The sequence below is a fragment of the Podarcis pityusensis genome (assembly GCF_964106645.2).
Source record: "Podarcis pityusensis genome assembly, chromosome: Z".
In the NCBI taxonomy this organism is placed as follows: domain Eukaryota; kingdom Metazoa; phylum Chordata; class Lepidosauria; order Squamata; family Lacertidae; genus Podarcis; species Podarcis pityusensis.
In genome coordinates, this window is record NC_138044.1 from 24,514,274 (window position 1) to 24,534,513 (window position 20,240).

The window sequence follows — 20,240 nt, forward strand, 5'->3', positions numbered from 1 at the left end:
TTAAAAGACGCCTGCTTCTTGGGAGAAAAGCAATGACAAACCTAGACAGCATCTTAAAAAGCAGAGACATCACCTTGCCAACAAAAGTCCGTATAGTTAAAGCTATGGTTTTCCCAGTAGTGATGTATGGAAGTGAAAGCTGGACCATAAAGAAGGCTGATCGTTGAAGAATGGATGCTTTTGAATTATAGTGCTGGAGGAGACTTTTGAGAGTCCCATGGACTGCAAGAAGATCAAACCTATCCATTATTAAGGAAATCAGCCCTGAGTGCTCCCTGGAAGGACAGATCCTGAAGCTGAGACTCCAATACTTTGGTCACCTCATGAGAAGAGAAGACTCCCTAGAAAAGACACTGATGTTGGGAAAGATGGAAGGCACAAGGAGAAGGGGACGACAGAGGACGAGATGCTTGGACAGTGTTCTCGAAGCTACCAGAATGAGTCTGACCAATCTGCGGGAGGCAGTGGAAGACAGGAGTGCCTGGCATGCTCTGGTCCATGGGGTCACAAAGAGTCGGACACGACTAAATGACTAAACAACAACAACAAAGCACCTTAGAGACCAACTAGGTTTGTTCATGCACACAAAAGCTTATACCCAGAACAAACTTAGTTGGTCTCTAAGGTGCTACTCGACAATTTTTTAATTTATTTCGACTGTGTCAGACCAACACGGCTGCCTACCTGAATCTTGCTTTAACAGGTTGTGTTTGTCTCCAAAAAGAAAGATATAGTGGGGCTCTTGGTTAAATTGCAGAGGGAAGGCATTGTTTCATAGCAAAAAAAAGTATTTCCTTCTTTAAAAGGGGGGAGGGGGAGAAAATATGAAATGCCTCCTTCTAAAAAAGGAGGGAGACAAACGGAAAGAACAGTCACGTTCCATGCAGACGGCATGGCAGTAACTATAGTAACAATTCTAACAATGATTACTCGCAGTGAATGTAACATATGGGGTTCTTCATCAGAATCCACTCCACTGATCTGTTTGAACAGGCAAAAGAAAAAGAAGAAGAAGAAGAAGATTTTGGTAGAAAAATAAAACATTCCTTAACCAGTCTCAGCAAGATGATGATACTGAAATCACAGTTCAAAAGAAACTAAAAGATAAGATTTTGTTAAGTTTTCATGAGGCCAGGATGCATCCAAAGAAGTTTCATTAGTATAAGGATCTACATTGTACAATGAACCTTCCCACCTCCCTCTGCCCTGCCACACGCTCCTCGGGTCTGTTCTGGGATGCTCCCCCAACCCTCTGGAGCAGATCCGTAGAGGGCAAGGGATGCACAGAGGGAGGAGAGCATGCAAAGTTTCACAGGGCAAGCAAAAATCATTGCACAAATGGAACAAGTGCAATGGATGCCTCTCATTGATTCAACTCTCTCTTTCCCTGTTGTTTAGTGACCATAAGGAAATGGAAGGGTCCAACATGGCTGGGTGCCTTTTCTTTTTGTTTCATTTGCTTGTCTTGTTGGGCGAATGTAGATAGAATTGATATTATATTTTGATAAAGCTCAATTAATGCATATTCAGGCCTGTAGTGATAGGATAAAAAACAATAAACTGGTAGTGGCGCATCATATCATCCCCTTTTTGGGTCTTCAAATTCTAAGCAGAATCAATGTTTGGAGGGTGAGCAGACACTCCATTTAGGAACACAGGAGGCTGCCTATTTGGTCTATCCAGGCCAGGGACATTCCCAGTCCTTCCCGGAGATACCAGAAATTGAACCACGGACCTCCTGCATGCAAAGCAGACGCTCTACTACGGAGCTATATAATAATTTGCACACAAAAAATTAGCGCATGAAAGTCAGGGAGGCTGATGAGTAGTCCCAGTCTCCGTCTTTGCATTGACTGCATGGAATTTGATGGGGCTGAAAAGGGATATAAATGGACACATAGATATGGAGGGTGTGTAAAGCTACATTACACAGAGCTGGCTCACTGAACTGGCCCATCTCACCGTCCACTGTCCCTCTTTAACTGGCAGAAACTCTTTAAGGTCTTAGCTTGGCAGAGGCTTTACCAAGAGAAGGGACAATGACTCAGTTGCAGGAACCGAGCACCAAAGGCTCGCTTCAGCATGGTCCACTGTCACGTCTCCAGTGTGCAGCCTGAATGCCAAAATGGGGAAATCAAAAGCCACTATTATGCTTGGGTCAAGAGGGGTGGCATGAACAGTCTCTAACAACTTAGGAAAGAGACTGTCTCTAATAAAAAAGGAAAGAGATACCTCCCCCCCCCACCTCCAAATAGCCTTTTTCAAAGTTAAACTGAATTTTCTCAAAGCAAACTGCTCTTGCTGCACTTCCATCTTAATATAAAAACGGTTAAATGTACGCTTCTTCCAGGGGCTTTTAAGCCTTTTCCATTTGAAGCGGCAGCTCAGCTACTTATGCTTGTACTAGTCCTTCCACATCAAGCCATATTTCACATCCTGTCAGAGCAGACTACTTAAAAGCAGCATCATTATGTTTTTTCAGAAACAAAGGAGTGGCAAGAGGGGATCGCCGAATCTTGCTTCTGAGCCACTGTTTTTAAATAGTGTTTTCATAACGTCCTGTTTACTCTGCTTTGGTGGCCAGTGAACGTGTCTCATGGAAATGAACTCTCTTTCCTTAGGTTTTATCTGGGGCGAAATCAAAGAAATGTGGGACGGAGGCTTCAATGAGTATGTTCACGACTGGTGGAACCTGATGGATTTTGCAATGAACTCTCTCTACCTGGCAACGATCTCTCTGAAAATTGTTGCATATGTCAAGGTATCATTACCATGGAGCATGTGTGTGTGCACTCGTTAGCACTGGGGTGGCTAACCTGTGACCTGCAAGTCATATTTATGCTCTTAAGGGTTTTTTGTAGCTCCCCCATAGCCTTCCCCCCATTTGTCATTTTTAAATTAAAAATCACTTACTTTAAAAATAACAATACATGTTTTTACTGACCACTTCTATGTGTAAGTAAATGCCAAAAGTGTTCTTGTGATCCCCTTCAAATCTTTTGGTGTTTTTTTTTAAACCATCCACTTTTGCAACTCTTGACATTGGGCCCAAAAAAACATTAGTCACTCCTGCTTTAGTGTCAGGCTTCTCCAAGATAATGGCTTCCTTTCTTTCTCTCTCCCTGCCAACCTGTGGGTCCCCAGATGTTGTTGAACTACAATTCCCATCATCCCTAGCAAGCAAGGCCAGAGCTCAGGTATGATGGGAGTTGTAGTCCAACAACCTCTGGGGACCCACAGGTTGAGAACCGCTGGAACACATCAAATTCTCTGTGAATTCTATGATTCTATGATTACATTACAATTTGGGGGTATGATCAAGTTCAGGCATTTCCTGTTTGCATATCTGGAGTCTTGGGGATGTCTGCTTCTTCACCCTTTGAACCTACTCACTTCTCCCCCCACCCATTATCGGCCTCATTCATGGTTCTTAGCATCTTGTCTGCACTAGCACTAACCACATCAAGCTCTTAACCAGGGTTTGCAAACTCACTTCAAATAAATGCTGATTTCAAATCCTGATTAGAAGTGGAATCCTATACATGTATGCTCAAAAGTATTCCTGATGTATGTGGGACTTACTCTCAGATGTATAGTATTGTGGTCTGCAATGTGAACTTGGTTGCCATCAAATGCAGCTGTAAATGATAAACTATGGCTAGGGTGGACTTGGAAAGTGAGGATGAATGAGTAACCAGTTCCTTATCCAACACCCACTTTGCAAACCATGGTTTTCAAGAAGCCAGTGTTACATGCATCAGAAATGTATCTTGCTTGTGCACCAGGTGCCCAAATAAGGATTTTTCTTCTATCCCAAGCAGCTGTGTCACTATCTACATGTATTGATGATGGATGGTGCAAGGTGGGCAGTGGTACAACTGCATTTTAACAGTTTTAGAATTTAACAATGAAACATCAGAAGATTGCAGCACCAAGAGATCAAAGGCAACAAAAGAAAGAGGGGAGATCTGAAACCATGCAAGTCAACATTTATTAGATAATTGTGGAATTTGAGCACCAACCTCTCTTAAGAAGTCAAGGCAGTGCTCACCTGACCTCCTATCACTGTCATCTCTGCACATTTCCAGGAGGGAGAGGGGAAGGGGCATATTGGCTGGGAGGGTGAAACAGTACAAATACACCTGCAGGGTTGACTCCACCTGCACATTAGCACCATACCAACCATCCCACCACTTATCCCTCCTGGTCAGGTGTAGTGACACCAGTGATGGAAATCAAGTAAGCACAGCCACTCTTCCATACTGACTGCTACTGTACATGTCACGGGTTACTTGAATTCATGCTCACGGGTTACTTGAATTCATGAGTTACATGTGCTACCCTGAAGGTGTGACATTTGGCATCTTTTATGTGGAACCTGTTGCTTTGCAGGGCGTTGGACTAGATGACCCATTTTCTAGCTCTACAATTCTATTATTCTAAGACATGGGGGCCAATTGCACTGTGCCATTATTTGTTTTAATTATTTATGAGGTGTTATGCAGTAATCACCACATCCTAATTTTGGACCTAAACATAGGAAAAGATTGGTTTATTTGCAGGATGAAAATGGCAGTCAGCATCTAAACTGGTTTTTTGACTTGGAGCGCCAAATGCAGTCTTACAGGAGACTAAAATGCTGAGATCAAATGGGGCAGGGCAGGGATGGAAGGGTGCATGTACACTTGAATGCAAATGACCTGCGTTTGGATTGTGTGAGGGCCGGAGGATGGAAAAACCATGGCTCAGTCACAGAACATTTGCCTTAAATGCAAAAGGTCCCAGATCTCCATATAGAATGTTCCATTCCCCAAAAATCTGGAGAGCTACTGCCAGTCAGTAGACAAAACTGAGCTAGATGGACCAATGACCTGTCTCAGTATAAAGCAGCCTCATAGCTTTTTGCAGGGCTGTAGCTCAGTGGCAGAGCATCTGCTTTGCACTCAAGAAGATCTCACATTCAATCCCTGGCATCTCCAGGTAGGGCTGCCTGAAATCCTGGAGATCCTCTGCTGGTCATTGTAGGCAATACTGAGCTAGATGGGCCATTGGTCTGACTCAGTATAAAGCAGCTTCCTGATTTGATTGTGGACAAGCCTGTACAGAAGGGATGCTGTAAAACAGTAGTTGCATTTGCTGAGTCATGGCTGGTGTGACAATGCACGTTTCTCACTGCAGATTGATTGGGCAGTCCTGGGTGTGTATGTGAATGTGAGCGGCAAGAGCCAATAGAGGCCAAATTGTCTCAAGTCCGTGCCATATTTGGACCTTAGTGACAGATCTGCCCTGCATGGGAAGCAGATGTAAAAGTGCTTCACCAAAGGAAATTCCAGTGGGCCAGTGCTACTCAGAAGAAGGCTTATGTTCTTGCCATGGCCGATGAAGACCAAATTGTAGCTCATGCTTGAATTGGCAGTTGGCAAAGAATCAGGTGCATGATTAGACGTTAGAATATTCTCAGAGTTCTCACACCTCTTGATCGCATCCATAACAAGAAATCTCTATCCACTGCCAAATTTTCCTTCCTCCATACACTTGCAGTGAGGATGCACTTGCTGCACAGTTTTCTGCTGAGCAAAGTCAAAGGAATCATATACTTCAAGTGCATATGCAGAGTGACAGCCAGGGATGGCCCAAGACATTTTGGAACCTGAAGCAGACCTCAAAATGGCATCCCCCCTCTCTGCCAGGGAAGAAGGGGTAAGGGAAGATCTACATCAGAAACAAGGGGCAGGAGAGAAAGAAAGATCTACATTTAGATCTGCTGCCCTGGTGGTTCCTGCCAACTGAGGCAGTTTCCTCACCTTGCCTCATGGGTGGACTGGCCCTGCTGACAGCAGAACCAAGCTGTTAGGTACCAGAGCTCTGCTCTTCACACATCAATCCTTGCTTCAGGGTTTTCAGACAGTACAAAACTTGCAGCATCCAGATAAAGACGTGTCCTCTGAGGAAGAGAACAAAGCTTGAAATATGTCAGGGTTTTCTACTGGCTTAATTTTGGCCTGTTCCTTTCTTTTGCCGAGTCTTCAAAACCTCTCTGGGGACTCTTTCACTGGTGTCCTAAGTAAATAAGTAAATAAATGTGTGAAGAAGATGGGGAAATGCTATTGGACGACAGAGAGAAGGGTGAACTGCTCAACACCTGCTTTGCCTCTTTCTTCACCAAAGGAAAGCAGTGCCCAACCTGGTGATAACAGAATAAACTATGCAAGGAGGGAGCTGCAGCCCTAGATAGGAAGAGAGGTGGTAAGGGAACACCTAGCTACTTCAAATCTGCAAGGCCTTGTGAGCTGCACCCAAGGGTACTAAAGGAGCCTGTGAATGTAATCTCACAGCCTTTGTCTGTAATCTTTGAGAATTCTTGGAGAACAAATGAGCTCTTCAGAGGCACACTACCTGGAGGTAAACTATAGCCATTGTGTCCCAAAATAGAGGACTCCTTGCAATTAAGGACTGCCCTCTTGACAGCCCTTTGCAAAGCAGGACACTCAACATCCCTAGCCATTCACCATGCTGGCTGGGACTAATGGGAGTTAGAGTTCAACAATACCCAAAGGTCATCAAACCACTTTCTCATGAGGCATGTTGCATCACTGGACACATGCAAAATATCACCGTTTCAACAGTGAGCAACAGTGGTAGACCTTACGGTCTCAAATTTCAGCAGCACCCTCTGCAATGCCAAAACTTGGAGCCCCCTACATTTTGCCTTCCATTCTACCTCATAGTTGTTCCACTCCCTGCAGCTACCCCAAGGCTCAATGCCCAGTGTAGCCAAACCAGGCATGCTCCCTTAAATCTGCACAACCAGTACCTCATGTGGCAGAGATGGGCAGCCTAGCAGGAAGGGCTTCCAGTTGAGAGCACACCGTGTGCAAGCCACTTTGACATTCACTAGTATTTGGAAAGCTGCCTTTAATGATTTGGCACAAGATGGTCAAAATTGCTATACAGGACAAGAGAAGGATGCATCATTGATTTTTGATTTTTTTTAATGACCCAGTTAGAATTTGCCCTTGAAGATGCTGAATGATATAGATCTGGCCAATTAAATTACTTTGTCAAGTTATTCTTCTCAGGGGCTTCAGCACAAATGTTGGCTAAGAGCCTCATGCATTGTGGGAGTTTGTCAAAGAAGCTAAGCCATATCTGGCACCCACTGCTTCCCTTGGGCAGCTGTTTTCCAGGCAAACTCTACACTCATAGCTTCCAGTTAAAGGTCTAGTGAAGAGTTAAACATGAGCATTGTAAGGGCTTTCCACAAATCAAGTTGACTGAGTCTCTCCGTGACGCTCGTGGATGTCTAGAACAGTTTGAAATGTCAGAAGCAATCAGAAGCCATGCAGAAAGGCATTTGTGCAGGACTTCAGTACCTCTGCACTTCGGGAAAAATTATCCTTTTTTAAAAAAAGAAAAGAAAGCTTTACACAATCCTTGGTTTCTATAAACCAGTTTAATTTATGACATTTTTTCCAAAAGCATGAAAATTCTATTTATGTAGCCTGCAAACGTACAGACACAACTCCAATTTAAGAGGCAAGCAACAAGTATTTACTGTTGGCTTTTATTGCATGGAGCCATGCAGCAAAATAAGTCCTCAGTGTAACACCAGCAAGCAAGCCACATTATTTTCCTCTTGCATGCACCATTACCACTAGGTTCAACCTGAAGCTGTCTCACAAAATGACACAGTGATGAAAAAGACCTGCAATTTCAAAATCACTTGGATGTCATACAGCAGGGGCAGACCAAACATGCTGCCCTCCAGGTGCTGTTGGACTACATCTCCTATCATCCTGACATGGCTGGGGCTGATGGAAGTTGTAGTGCACAACACCTGGAGGATACTATAGAAACATATTGTCTAGAACATGAGGCAGAGTGTGCCATGGGGTTTCATGTTTGCCACACCACATAAAGCAAACACCATTGGTTTGGTTTGGCATTTTGCTTGGCTAATTTGTTTTTTGTTTTGTTGGTTTACTTGCTTGGCTTCAGGCCAGTTGCCAAAAAAATCAAGGGGCAAAGATATTCCTCACGTCCCCTCACTCACTTCTGATGATGCTATCTAGTAGGCTTTAGGCCCAGACTCATCAAAACCCACTGAGCACCTCTTTCCTCGGTCCTGCCACCAGGCTCAAAGTATTCCACCACAAAGCCCTGCTTAGATACCACTAGTAGCTTTTCCCAAATGCTCTGGGACTCAACTCAGCCCTTCCTCGTCCCCAAGGCATCATCTTTCCCCCTTCACCTACTGACTGCATCTCCCCAGACAAGGCTCTCACCTCACATGGAGTCACACTTTCTTAGCCATGGAGGCTTTTCCACGACTTTGCCAGCAGCTGGTCTGTACTATCAAACTGCTGGTTCTGCTCCATTTTGTTGGACACCTGCCCTTGCCACTGGATCATTTGCTCAAGCTGCCGACTCTGCTGTTCTATCATCAGCTTTATTTCTTCCAGGACTGTTGCTGCTTCTCCCCCCATTTTGGCTTCAGGTGCACCTCGCTCACAGGCCTTTATGGTAGTGCGATGTGGGCAACTAACACCCACCAGGAACACCTCGTTACTTTCCACATGTGCTGCATCAGGAACATTTTGGGCATCACATGGCAATACAGAGTCTCAAACAAAGATGTGCTCTCCCAAGCCCACATTCCCAGAATATCCGTATTCCTAACTCAGCAACATCTATTCTGGCTTGGTTATGTCCACAGAATGGAAGAATGAAGGCTCCCCAAGGACATTTATTTACATATATATAAGCCTGGGTCTATAATGAATTGGAGGCTTTCAGCTTCTCCCGTAGGTGTCGTCCTGAGTTCAAACAAACATCAGACATCCTGCCTGCTGCCCTGGCTTTCCTGCTCATATAACTCCTAACTGTGCACTAGGCAGCTACCTAGATTGCTTCTCCACTGCTTACCAACTGAAAATCTTTTCCTGTAGAGCACAGCAGGGCAAACTGCAATCTTGAAACTCTCCTCCTAGCCTTTTTCTTCTACTCAGGGAGTTCTACTCAACTCCTAGCTCTGGGAGGGTCTTCAACCATTTTCCAGCTGCCACAGGATCTCTGCTTTGCTAATTGCCCATCTCTCTGCCCTTTTTTTTGCTTAAGGACTCAGACATTATAAGGCTGGCCTGGACACAGGAAGCTGAGCCTCCAGCTATTAAGGGTCTGATTTCCAGTTCAACTCTCCAAGCAGTGATTAAATTCTTATTGTTGCTTAGTCGTTTAGTCGTGTCCGACTCTTCATGACCCCATGGACCAGAGCACGCCAGGCACTTCTGTCTTCCACTGCCTCCCACAGTTTGGTCAAAGATTAAATTCTAGCACTTGCTAAATCCAGGCACCCACAAACCCTTAACAGTATCTTCTGCCTAGGATGAATCCAAAGAGGTGAGCCCAAGAAGGCTGGTGCTGCATCACCTGAGAGCTGTCCTTTTGCTGCTGTAGAACATGCTCAGCCAGAACTCTTTGGCTGTATGCTATTGGTTCCCCATAATCTTTTGTGAAACTGCAGGGACTCCTCTGATGCACCTTGTGCTTCACATCCCATAGCCTTTGCCCATGCATATAGCTGATGGGAGTCATGTGGGGCTACTGTAAACAGATCAGTACATCCAACTGGAAAGTATGCTACTTTGTCTTTTTCCTGGAATAAATTCTATCTTCTAGGGTCACATTCTGTCCCGGGCAACCTTATTGGGGGGGCTGCATGCTAGTGGTACGCAGAGGGAGAGGCAAACAGTGGGCAAAGCAGTAGATGAGATCATTACCTTTTGTACATTCCAGCCACAAAAAACAAGAGAATTCTACATGCATGCGCCTCCTCCATCCATGCAACCAAAAGGCACCATAGTTCAAAGACAAAGCCTGGCAAAAACACTCAAGGAAGGTGAAAGAGTTTGGCTAAGGGAAGGGCATGGTTTGAGAGAGTCCCAAGAGCCTTCTCCTCCACAGATTTGTCTAATACTCTTTCAAAGCCATCCAACAACTGAATAACTGCACTATGGGATCGAGTACTTACTTTTGTCCATCCTGACTCTCCCAACATCACTATCATTGGATGTCCACAAGTTCATATTATGAGAGAAGGAGAATTTCTCTCTCTCTCCCCACTTTCTCTACTCCAGAACTGTAGATATAGGGCTCATCCACATTTAGCTTTTGCCCCACGCTTTCTAGGCACAAAAGTATGGGGGGGGGGGAGCCTTTATTGTTCCAAGTGTGGCCTCACTGTAGATTTGTACAATAGTGTTATGATACTGGCAGTTTTATTTTCAATCCCTTGCCTCATTCTCCCTAATGAAATAGGGGGGTAGACTCTCCTGCAGTGAAAGCTGGTTGTTAGGAAAATTGGGCACTGCCTTACCAAGCTCGATCTACCCTCAGCCAACCCCCAGCTGCCCAGCTTCCTCCTTGCAACACATCCAGAGGGTGGCACTGGCTGTCAGTTTTCTCTTCTTCCATAGTCTCAATGCTATCCTTTGTGGAACTCAACAGAGAGGAGCAGGATGGGGACAAAACTAGAATTAATTTCTTCTGGCTGTCTTTGGCTCTGGATCCACCTATTGTTGTTGACCTCTATGCCTTTCACCAGACAAGTCCCAAAGAGCATCAGGTACCAGTGCTCCCCTGCAAGAGTAGCACCTTCTACTCAGTGAAATTTAGAATGCATGTGTACGTGTGTGGATAATGTTCTGAAAAGTGAAATGATGTCATTTGAAGTGTTGACTGCAACAATTCACCTGTATTCCTTTCCCCCCCTTCCCTATTATTTCTTGCAGTACAATGGTTCCCGTCCAAGGCAGGAGTGGGAAATGTGGCACCCCACCCTCATTGCAGAAGCCCTCTTTGCAATATCAAACATTTTAAGCTCCTTGCGTCTCATCTCCCTGTTTACAGCAAACTCTCACCTGGGACCCCTGCAGATCTCTCTGGGACGTATGCTGCTAGATATTCTCAAGTTCCTATTTATTTACTGCCTGGTGCTGCTGGCTTTCGCCAATGGACTGAACCAGCTTTATTTCTATTACGAGACCAGTGCCTCGGAAGAACCCAACAATTGCAAGGGGATCCGATGCGAGAAGCAGAACAATGCCTTCTCCACGTAAGACTCCTTGCCTCTCTTCTGTTGGTTTGTTTTCCTTCTTCTTTCTGCTCCCTGAATGCTGCTGTTTCTCCCTGCGGTGGCCTTGGCATGCTGGCCACTGCTCCTGCTGGTGTTGCAAAAATTCCTTTATCTATTCATAGATGAGTGTCAGTCCATTTGTCAGGGGTTATGTAAGCCTGGCCTGAGTTATCTCAGACAGACAGTCTGCAGAAGGACAAAGCTGAACTTGAGCTTTGCAAGGGACTTGGCAAGGCAGCCGTCAGGGTGACAGGACTTTACACCCTGGCGCTATAATTCCCGTTGTTAGTATTTGCATATCACAAAAGAACAAAGCTGCAGGGACTCTCCAAGGGCTTATTCAGGGAGTAAATGCTGTCCTAAGTGTTTCCAGCGCTGCTCTTCATCAGGACCAAATCCTTAAAATGGTATATCCATTGTCAGTTAAATCACCATAACATTCCTGTTACTGAGTCATGCAAATAATACAAAATTGCTCAAAGGAAGTTGCCCTTTAAAAATCAGAGTCACTGTGTTTGACATTATAAGCTGTTTTCTTACAAGGGATCCTGGTGTGCTGTTCCTTTCTTAAAAGCTGTATTTTGTAATGTTCTGATAAGAACATAAGAACCTGAACCCTGCAGGATCCAGCTAAACTGGCACACTTCCCCTGACCAACGAAATCCAAAGTGGAAAGGGAGGAGGAAGCATTCACATCCGTTCATGTAAAAATCAGACAGCACCTGCCCCCAATTTATATGAGAATAGCATAATAACAATAACATTAATACTAATACTAATAATAATTTATTTACATGTCACCCACATGACTGGGTTGTCCCAGCCACTCTGGGCGGCTCCCAACAAAAAATAGTAAAAACACAAATACAACATCAAACACTAAAAACATAAGACCGAACCTGGCTGCCACCATCTCGCTTAAGACTGTCTGCACTGACTAGCAGTGGCTATCCTGAGTTCCCAGCCCCACCTGGTGATGCCGGATATTGAACCTGGGGCTTTCTACATACAAAGCAGGTGCTCTGCCATTGAACATCAGGAGAACCTCATTGCTGGATCAGGCCAAAGGGGGCCCATTGAATCCAGCAGACTTTTCCCACTGAGGGCACACTCTCCCTACCTGCCCTGACCAGCAACTGGAATTCAGATGCATACTGCCTCTGACAGTGAAGATAGAACAAATCACCCTCATTGATAGAAGCCATTGATGCTCTTTGTATTTAATCCTCTTTTAAAACCATCCAAGTGGTTGGCCATCACTATATCCTGCAGTAGTCAATTCCATAGTTTATGCAGTGTGCAGAGAAGGACTTTCTCTGCACCTATGCTGATTCTTCCAACATTCAGCTTCATGGGGTGGCCCCAAGTTCCTGCACTATATGCATTTCCTGTTTAGCCCTGGGTACCTGCAGCTTTGTTCTCCTGGGATGTTCTTTGCCACTGCTGTGGCAAAAGCTGTTCTTGGGTTGATCAGTATTTGCATCAGCCTGGGCCACACTCTTTTGGGTCAACTCAGGTATGCAGGAGCAGATGAGTAAACAGGCTCCGGGGACAATGGCATATCACATTGAGGGCTCTTTGCTCTTGGTCCAGGAGCCCATTTGCCATTTCCTGCTTTTCTAACCTATCATGACCTGGTGCAGCCAGAGGTATGCAGCCTCAGGAGATCAGTGCAGGTAGAAAAAGAGCCAAGGTCCAAATGCAGTTGATGGTGTCTTAAGAGAGGATAGTGGTCTGATTCCAAGGAGGATTCCTTTCCTCAGAGACCAGTTTCTCCAAGTGGGGAACCAAGCATGGAGCAGTAGTAGTTATAGAGGGCTGCCCAGGCCACCTGTCTGACTGAGAAGACAGGGTTGTAGTACAGCAGCAAGGATAAGGTTGGAAGCTAGAGCTGTACACAGCCCCTCAGATCTGCCCCACAGCTCTGATCTGAGGGCCCCCAATCAGGCCACCCATTCTACCCCCAAAGCAATTAAGGTCAAGGGGCTTACTAAGGTCTTTCTAAACCCCATATGGTTGGGAGGAGGTGGGTAAAGGAGGAGACACTATGTCACCTTATTCCCCTGGCTGTGTGGGTTCTATGGGGTGCTGCTCCTTAACGAGTGGCTTCTCCACATGTGGGGAAGCCACTCGTAAGGATGAAGCAACCAGCAACACGCAGGATTGAATCTTCCCAATGACCAGGTGATAAGCAGGAAGAGTCTATCCTGCAGGATGCTGCTTCTTCATGAGCAGCTTCACTGCATTCAGGGAAGGCATTTGTGAAGGAACAGCAACTGGCACTGCACAAATTGAAATGTGAGGATTCAGTCTTGTGTGGTGCTGCTTCAGGGGGCAGGAAGAAGGAGGGGACTGACAGAAAGGGAAGGTTGGGTTGTCCCCACCCCTATCTTAACCCAACTTGGTAGGCCCTTCCATTTCATGGTTTCTCCTTCCCATCTCTGCCTAAAACCCTGGCCTCCCTGAAAACCCCAGATCTCTCTGGGCCACCCAACACAGCCTGTAGTGATATAGGACTGTCTCAACCCAACTCAATTGGTGCCTGGATCCCTCCAAATTAGCCCAATGTGGCTAGGAGCTCATCCTAATCTGTTGTACAGCCCTACTGGAAGCATCTACTTCCCAAGAGTTTTCCACGTGGTGGCAGGGAGTAAAGCCAGAGTTAAAGAACCTTGCATCTCATGACCTGTAGCAGCATCTCTCAATTCCCTGTCCATGAGGCCCCACACTTGAAAATCCAAAAATGTGTGATTTATTATTGCTGTTTCTGTTCATGAAATAACCCTTTCTTGACCAGGCTGCTTGATCCCCCAAAGTAAAAGCTATGAAACCCCCAATTTGATATTTTAATATTTTTACCATCTCACAACCCTCAATAGGATTGCCAACTTTTGAGTTCTGGAGTATGATATACTATGATATATTATATTAGATTAAATTAGATTAGATTAGATTAGATTTATATAGAGTACTGGGGCCCAAGGAATGGTCAGGGAATGTAGCCATATACTTTTCAGAACCATAGATAAATTCCAGAGCATAATGTTCTTCAGAAATATTTTGTAGAAGGCGTCAAAGGCTGAAGAACTGGGAAAAGGCCACAATGCTTGTGAAACTTGTTAATAAAAAATCATTTAGTAAGTTTCACTGTGCAATGGCTTCTGCTGTCATTTGTACACACACACAATTCCAAGCATGCCATCTGTATTTTCTAATTTTCCCATTCACATTACTTATCCAGGTTTTACCTTCTTTTATCTCCCTGTTCCTTCCTTTTAAAAAGAGGTGGGGAACCTCTGGTCAGTGGGTCAAATTAGGATCAATAGGGGTTATCTCCTCCAAACAGTGGCACTCGCCCCACTGCCAACATCTTATCTGTACAGACATGACTGAAAAGGAACAGTTGGGATCCTTAAAGTGTGTTCTTTGGCATTTAAGATGCTGACAGGAAGCCATGTTGGGATTGGTTGCAGTACAGAGTTTCCAGTTGGGAACTCCATAATGCAACCAATCTGTGTCCTAAGCAGAGCTTGCTGTAAGAGCTTCATCTGTGCAAACTTTTAAAGGTAAATTTCAGAAATCTTGCTCCATCAATCAGTAGTTGCACCTGCACTAGTGACCACACATCAGTGCTACCAGCCAGAAAGGCAAAAGGTGGCAAGTGGTCATATTCACAGGGATACTGATCCCCACTTTCCCCCCTGTAGAGCCATTTATACATCATTGTCATGCCATAAGTGGATTACCTAGCTCTGAAATTTTAGAACTACACAGATGCATCATCATTATCTTAATCACCATCGCTCACAGCAGCATTCGTCTAGTTCTTGTCCTCCTAAGTGCTTTACATGCATTTTGGGTTATCCTTATAACAACACAGTATGGTAGCGTTGGGACGCGGGTGGCACTGTCAGTTAAACCACAGAGACTAGGACTTGCCGATCAGAAGATTGGCAGTTCGAATCCCCGCGACGGGGTGAGCTCCCATTGCTCGGTCCCTGCTCCTGCCAACCTAGCAGTTTGAAAGCACATCAAAGTGTAAATAGATAAATAAGTACAGCTCCGGCGGGAAGGTAAACGGCGTTTCCGTGTGCTGCTCTGGTTTGCCGGAAGCGGCTTAGTCATGCTGTACCCCGGAAGCTGTACGCCGGCTCCCTTGGCCAATAAAGCGAGATGAGTGTCGCAACCCCAGAGTCGGTCACGACTGGACCTAATGGTCAGACGGCCCTTTACCTTTACCTTTATGGTAGTGTTATGCACTCCACACTTCCATGTTCAAGTTGAAAAATTCAGAGGAAGAGCCTCAGAGTTTTATTTCCTTTGAATGAGAGTTGCTTTCATAATCTCTACTTATTTGCAAACATAAAAGCAGAACCCGTTGGAAGCAAGTGGGCTCCCCAAAACAAGCAACACAACCACCAATCCAACAGCAGATTCCCAAAGAGCTGCAGCCAAGCAAAACTGGCTTCAGTTTTAGCTAACACCAGCTGAAAACTCTCAGCCTTCTTTCTCTGCATAAATTCAAGCAATCTTCCCCCTTGGTTGCTCTCTGTCCCTCCTTACAGACAGCATCATCTTCCAAAGGCTAGAGCCATCAGGGAACATCCATCTCTCTTGATAAGTCCCTTGTCACCCATCATGTTTGTCAGGCAAAATGGCAATAGGCCCATTCAGGCTAATCAAGACAGCCAACCTTATAACACCAGACTAGAAGCATTATCTTCACATTACAGACAGGAGCTGGGGGCAGCAGGATAGATAGTGGCTTGCTTAAGGCCGCCCATTGAGTCAATGGCTGAGCACAGATTTTAACCAGGGATATGCAGCTTAGAGTTTATGCATTCAGTTGATAGATTACAGTATCTCTGTCTCAAAAGCCTATATATTGGTCTTGTTGTGCTGAAGGCAGTCCATCGGCATTTGAGTTTTCTGTACTCCAGCGATCTTCCTGGAGACCTATGTTTCTGGAGAAGATGCTAGCTCTTACATGTACCATGAACTCTTGTACTGTGCTGCCATAGAGCCACACGGCTTGAATCCTGACATTTCATTATAACTATAAAAAGCCATTTTCGTATCTCCAAGAAGGGCGTCAACACACAATAAAGAGCTTAAGAAAATGTACGGTGAACCGCTTGACAGCAACAACACTCAATGACTTGACGACAGCCTTTGAACACTCACAAGCCAACTTCGCAAACACAGGAAAACTGCCGCATAAGGCAATGTGAGGGGGCTCAGACTCTGGGGAGGGGGGAGATTTGTCGGAAACAAAGAAGCAGCAGGGGGAGACCATTAGAGTGGCAGTCTCTTTACAGGCGAGGAGAGCGCGCGGCAATTGCATTTTTGTTGGAGCCTCGCTTCAGAAGCTCACTCTACCTTGTCTTAAAAGCTGAAACAGTCATTATTAACACCCCTGGTGCCAAGTGACATTTGGCTCTTCGAACAGATGCTCAGCGTGAATAACTTGCTAAGAACGGGCAGCCTGCGAAATAAGAAATTATATCTGTGGGCCGGTGTGAAGGAGCGGCATTGCAATGGGTTTGCAATCGGCCCCCAATGCCACTTTGAGTTTGCTACATTTAAGTTACCCTTAATGGACAAATGCAGCTGAGCAGCTTCCGTTGACTCCTCTCGGATCTGAAGAGTAGCAGCTAATAAGCTCCAGTTCTATAAGAGACCCAGGCAAGGGCTCTTGTTCCTGTTTGCACAACTTGTTTAAAATAGGACACCGTCGTACTCTTTGTTATTGCTTCCCGAAGGATAGTCTTAATCCTTTTTTTCTTTCCCCTTTCTTTCTGGAGCGATCCACCTCCTGGAACAGTAATATTCTGTCGTGACAAGCAGGAGGTCAAACCATTAATAAATCTAGCTTTATGGTCTGGCTTTCCTGTTCTTGGCAAATTCTCCCTTGCTTTGATAGCCCATCGGCAAAATATATTTGCAATAGAACTGTGGGTCAGAACATTAAACACACAGGGACGTCAGAAAGCTATAATGTCACATCTAATCTTCCCTTGGCCATCCCCAATGAAGGGCAATGCTTAAGCCAGTTTTTGCCAACCTGATGCCCTCCAGTTATTTATTTATTCATTCATTCATTCATTCATTCATTTATAGTTTAATTAAAACTTTTCAACATGCAATAAAAAGCAGAAACGAAACAAGAAAGAAAGAAGGAAAAGAAAAGAAAAGAAAAAACTCGCAACTTAATGAACAGCTCTTAACTCATTGAAGTGCTGTGTGTCTCCCTGCTTCCATTGGCTGAAAACTACCTTCTGATTACGCTGTGGCCATCGTCAACACAAAGGACAGCACTTAACCCATTAGAGTGCTGTGCATCCTCTCTGCATCCATTGGCAGCGAGAGAGGGAGGAAAAGCACATTTCGACAACACAGGGACAAGGGTAAAGATATGGTAGGATTAAAATGTGTCCTTGCTGATGTACTTCCAGTCATTGATTGCTGTCATAGGTTGGTGGCAGTAGCAAGAAAGAATGGGCAAGCATCCCCTCTGAAAAAAAATTACTCTTCCTTTTTCAGAACATTATTTCCATCATAGTTTTCCTATGCACAGCAGGGTGTCCTCCTCCAAACCTACTTTAACCTCTCTCTTCTTTTCCTCCACCTTCCCTTTTTTGGTAGTGCCATCCCTGGCAATAGGAAGGGCCTGCCTTTCCCTTCACACCATTTTTGTGTGTGATGTGTGACGGATAACTGGAATGGGTTTTGTTCCAAAGCCAGTAAAAAGTAGAAGCTAACTGTGCTATTGAAATGAGATCTGACAGTCACTTTGCTCTGGGTATCTTCAGAAGGCAGCTGCAGTTTGATTTTTTTTTCCTACTGGAAGTTTAGTCTGTAGTTCCAGTGCTAGCTAAATAGATCTGCTGTGAACTCCTCAAAATGTACTTGTGTTTGGTCAAATTTTGGCCAAATTCTCCCATTTCATTGTGTCTCCATTTTCCAAGTGTTAAGGGCCAAACTGCACATGATTATTGTTGCTGTTATTTCTTTACTGCCCTTCCTCCCATAGCAGCCCAGGGTGGTGAAGTGCACAGCAACACTATAATAAAACATCAAAAAGCATCAATGGAAACAATGAAAAACTTCATTTTTAAAACAAAAATTCCAAATATACAGATCAAAACAGATTATTGCTATTATTGTTTGTATTTGCGCCCTACAGGGCAGTTTAGTGCACACCAATGCTAAAATGAAAAGATCACCAATCAACAGCTCAAAATGTCTAAAAACGGCCTATCGAAAGCAATAAACCCAAATTAGCATAGAAATCCACCATACCATCTGCTGGATCCTACGAGATACTTACATACAAGAAGTCTGGACAAATAGGCATGTGTTTAATTGATGTCTGAAGTTTATCAGTGTGGTGGCCAATTACAGTTCCCTAGGGAGGGAATTCCACAATTTTATTTACTTTATTAAATTTGTAACCCGCTCTTCATCCAAAGATCATAGGGCAGTTCACAACACAAAAATACAAAATGAGAACAAAAATTACATAATGAAAAGAAAAACAAACCAATAACCCTCCCCCCCAAAAAAACATATTTAAAAGGATATAGAACGTTAATCAGCCAAAGCCAAAGGTCTGGTTAAAGAGAAACATTTCCATTTGGCACCTTTAGATAAGTACTGAAGTTGCCAGGTGACCTTCCCTGGGGAGAGCATTCCACAAACAGGGAGCAACTGCAGAAAAGGCCTATTCTTGTGTTGCCACGCTGCAGATCTTTCTTGGGAGGAGGCATGTGATGAAGGGTCTCAGATGAACTGCTCAGGACCATAACATCTCCAGGACCACCACTCTCCATATGAACCTACCTGGGCCCTGAGATAACCACCTGAGGCCCTTCTTCATGTGCCTCCCCCATGAAAGGTCCATAGGGTGGCAACACGAAAACAGGTCTTTTCTGCAATGGCTCCCTGTTCGTGGAACACTCTCGCCAGGGAGGTTTGGCTGGTGCCTTTGTTATAAACACACCTTTAGGCGCCAGGCAAAAATGTTCCTTTTCAACCAGGCTTTTGGCTGATTGACATCCAATGCCCTTTTAAATGTATTGTGGAAGGGTGGGGGTTATTGGGTTATTTTGTTCTTATTTTTATTATGTATTTTGTGGTTTTATATTGTGGTTTTATGTTGTGAACTGCCTTGAGATCCATGGGTATACAGTGGTATACAAATCTGATAAATAACAACATGATGGTGATGATGATCACAATTGGGGTGCCACCACTTGAGAAGGCCCTGTCTTCACAAGCCATAGATGGTGATGGAACCACAAAGAGTGCTTCCCTACTGATTTCAAATCACAGGTCAGTAGGTAGTGGAGAAATACCTTCTGCCAAGTTCATAGTGCAGCACAGTGGTAGGATTTCTCCCCCCTCCCCTTTAAAGCAGAGGTGAGGGAAAACTCTGAATATGTTTATAGCAGTGGCACTGTGGGAGGAACATGTAACTCTCCCCCAGCCCACATATCCTTTTCTTGATCAAAAACAGCTCTCTCTGTGAAGCTACAGGGGGATATTTCATCATTAAGAAGGAGAATAGGGGAATATATTCTTTGTGTGCCTCCTCCACAAGAGGTCCAGAGGGTGGCAACATGAGAACGGGCCTTTTCTGCAGTGGCTCCCTATTTCAAACATGCTCTCCCCAGGGAGGTTCGGATGGTGCCTTCATTATACACCTTTGGGCACCAGACAAGAACGTTCCTCTTTAACCAGGCCTTTGACTGATTGACATGATCCAATGCTCTTTCAAAATGTGTTGTGGAAGAGGGGATTATTGGGTTGTATTTGTTTATATTTTTATTATGTATTTTGTGTTTTTATATTGTAATTTTATGTTGTGATCTATGGGCATAGGGCGGTATGCAAATGTAACAAGTAATAATAATAAAAATAAAAATGTGTCAGTTGGGAAACAACACATGGGAAAGGGCTAACTTCCCCACCCCAGCAGTGATAGATTTTGGAACCCCTATTCTGCAGCTGCTTTTAAATAAAAACACTGGGAGTTCTTCTGAATAATGAAAAAAGAAAGAAGTAGAGAAGGGACAGGCTGGCAATTTGCATATTTTTTCATGGG

General features: G+C 44.6%; 1 protein-coding gene across 6 annotated transcripts in view; it reads left to right on the forward strand.

Annotated features, from left to right (window-relative positions):
* TRPC5 (transient receptor potential cation channel subfamily C member 5) overlaps positions 1–20,240 on the forward strand; it is a 171,756-nt gene that overhangs the window by 118,999 nt on the left and 32,517 nt on the right. For all 6 annotated transcript variants that reach the window (XM_080989756.1, XM_080989757.1, XM_080989759.1 and 3 more), the window contains 2 exons: positions 2,622–2,761; positions 10,791–11,113. In XM_080989756.1, the coding sequence (XP_080845882.1) occupies positions 2,622–2,761; positions 10,791–11,113 (463 nt within the window). The remainder of the gene's footprint in view (positions 1–2,621; positions 2,762–10,790; positions 11,114–20,240) is intronic.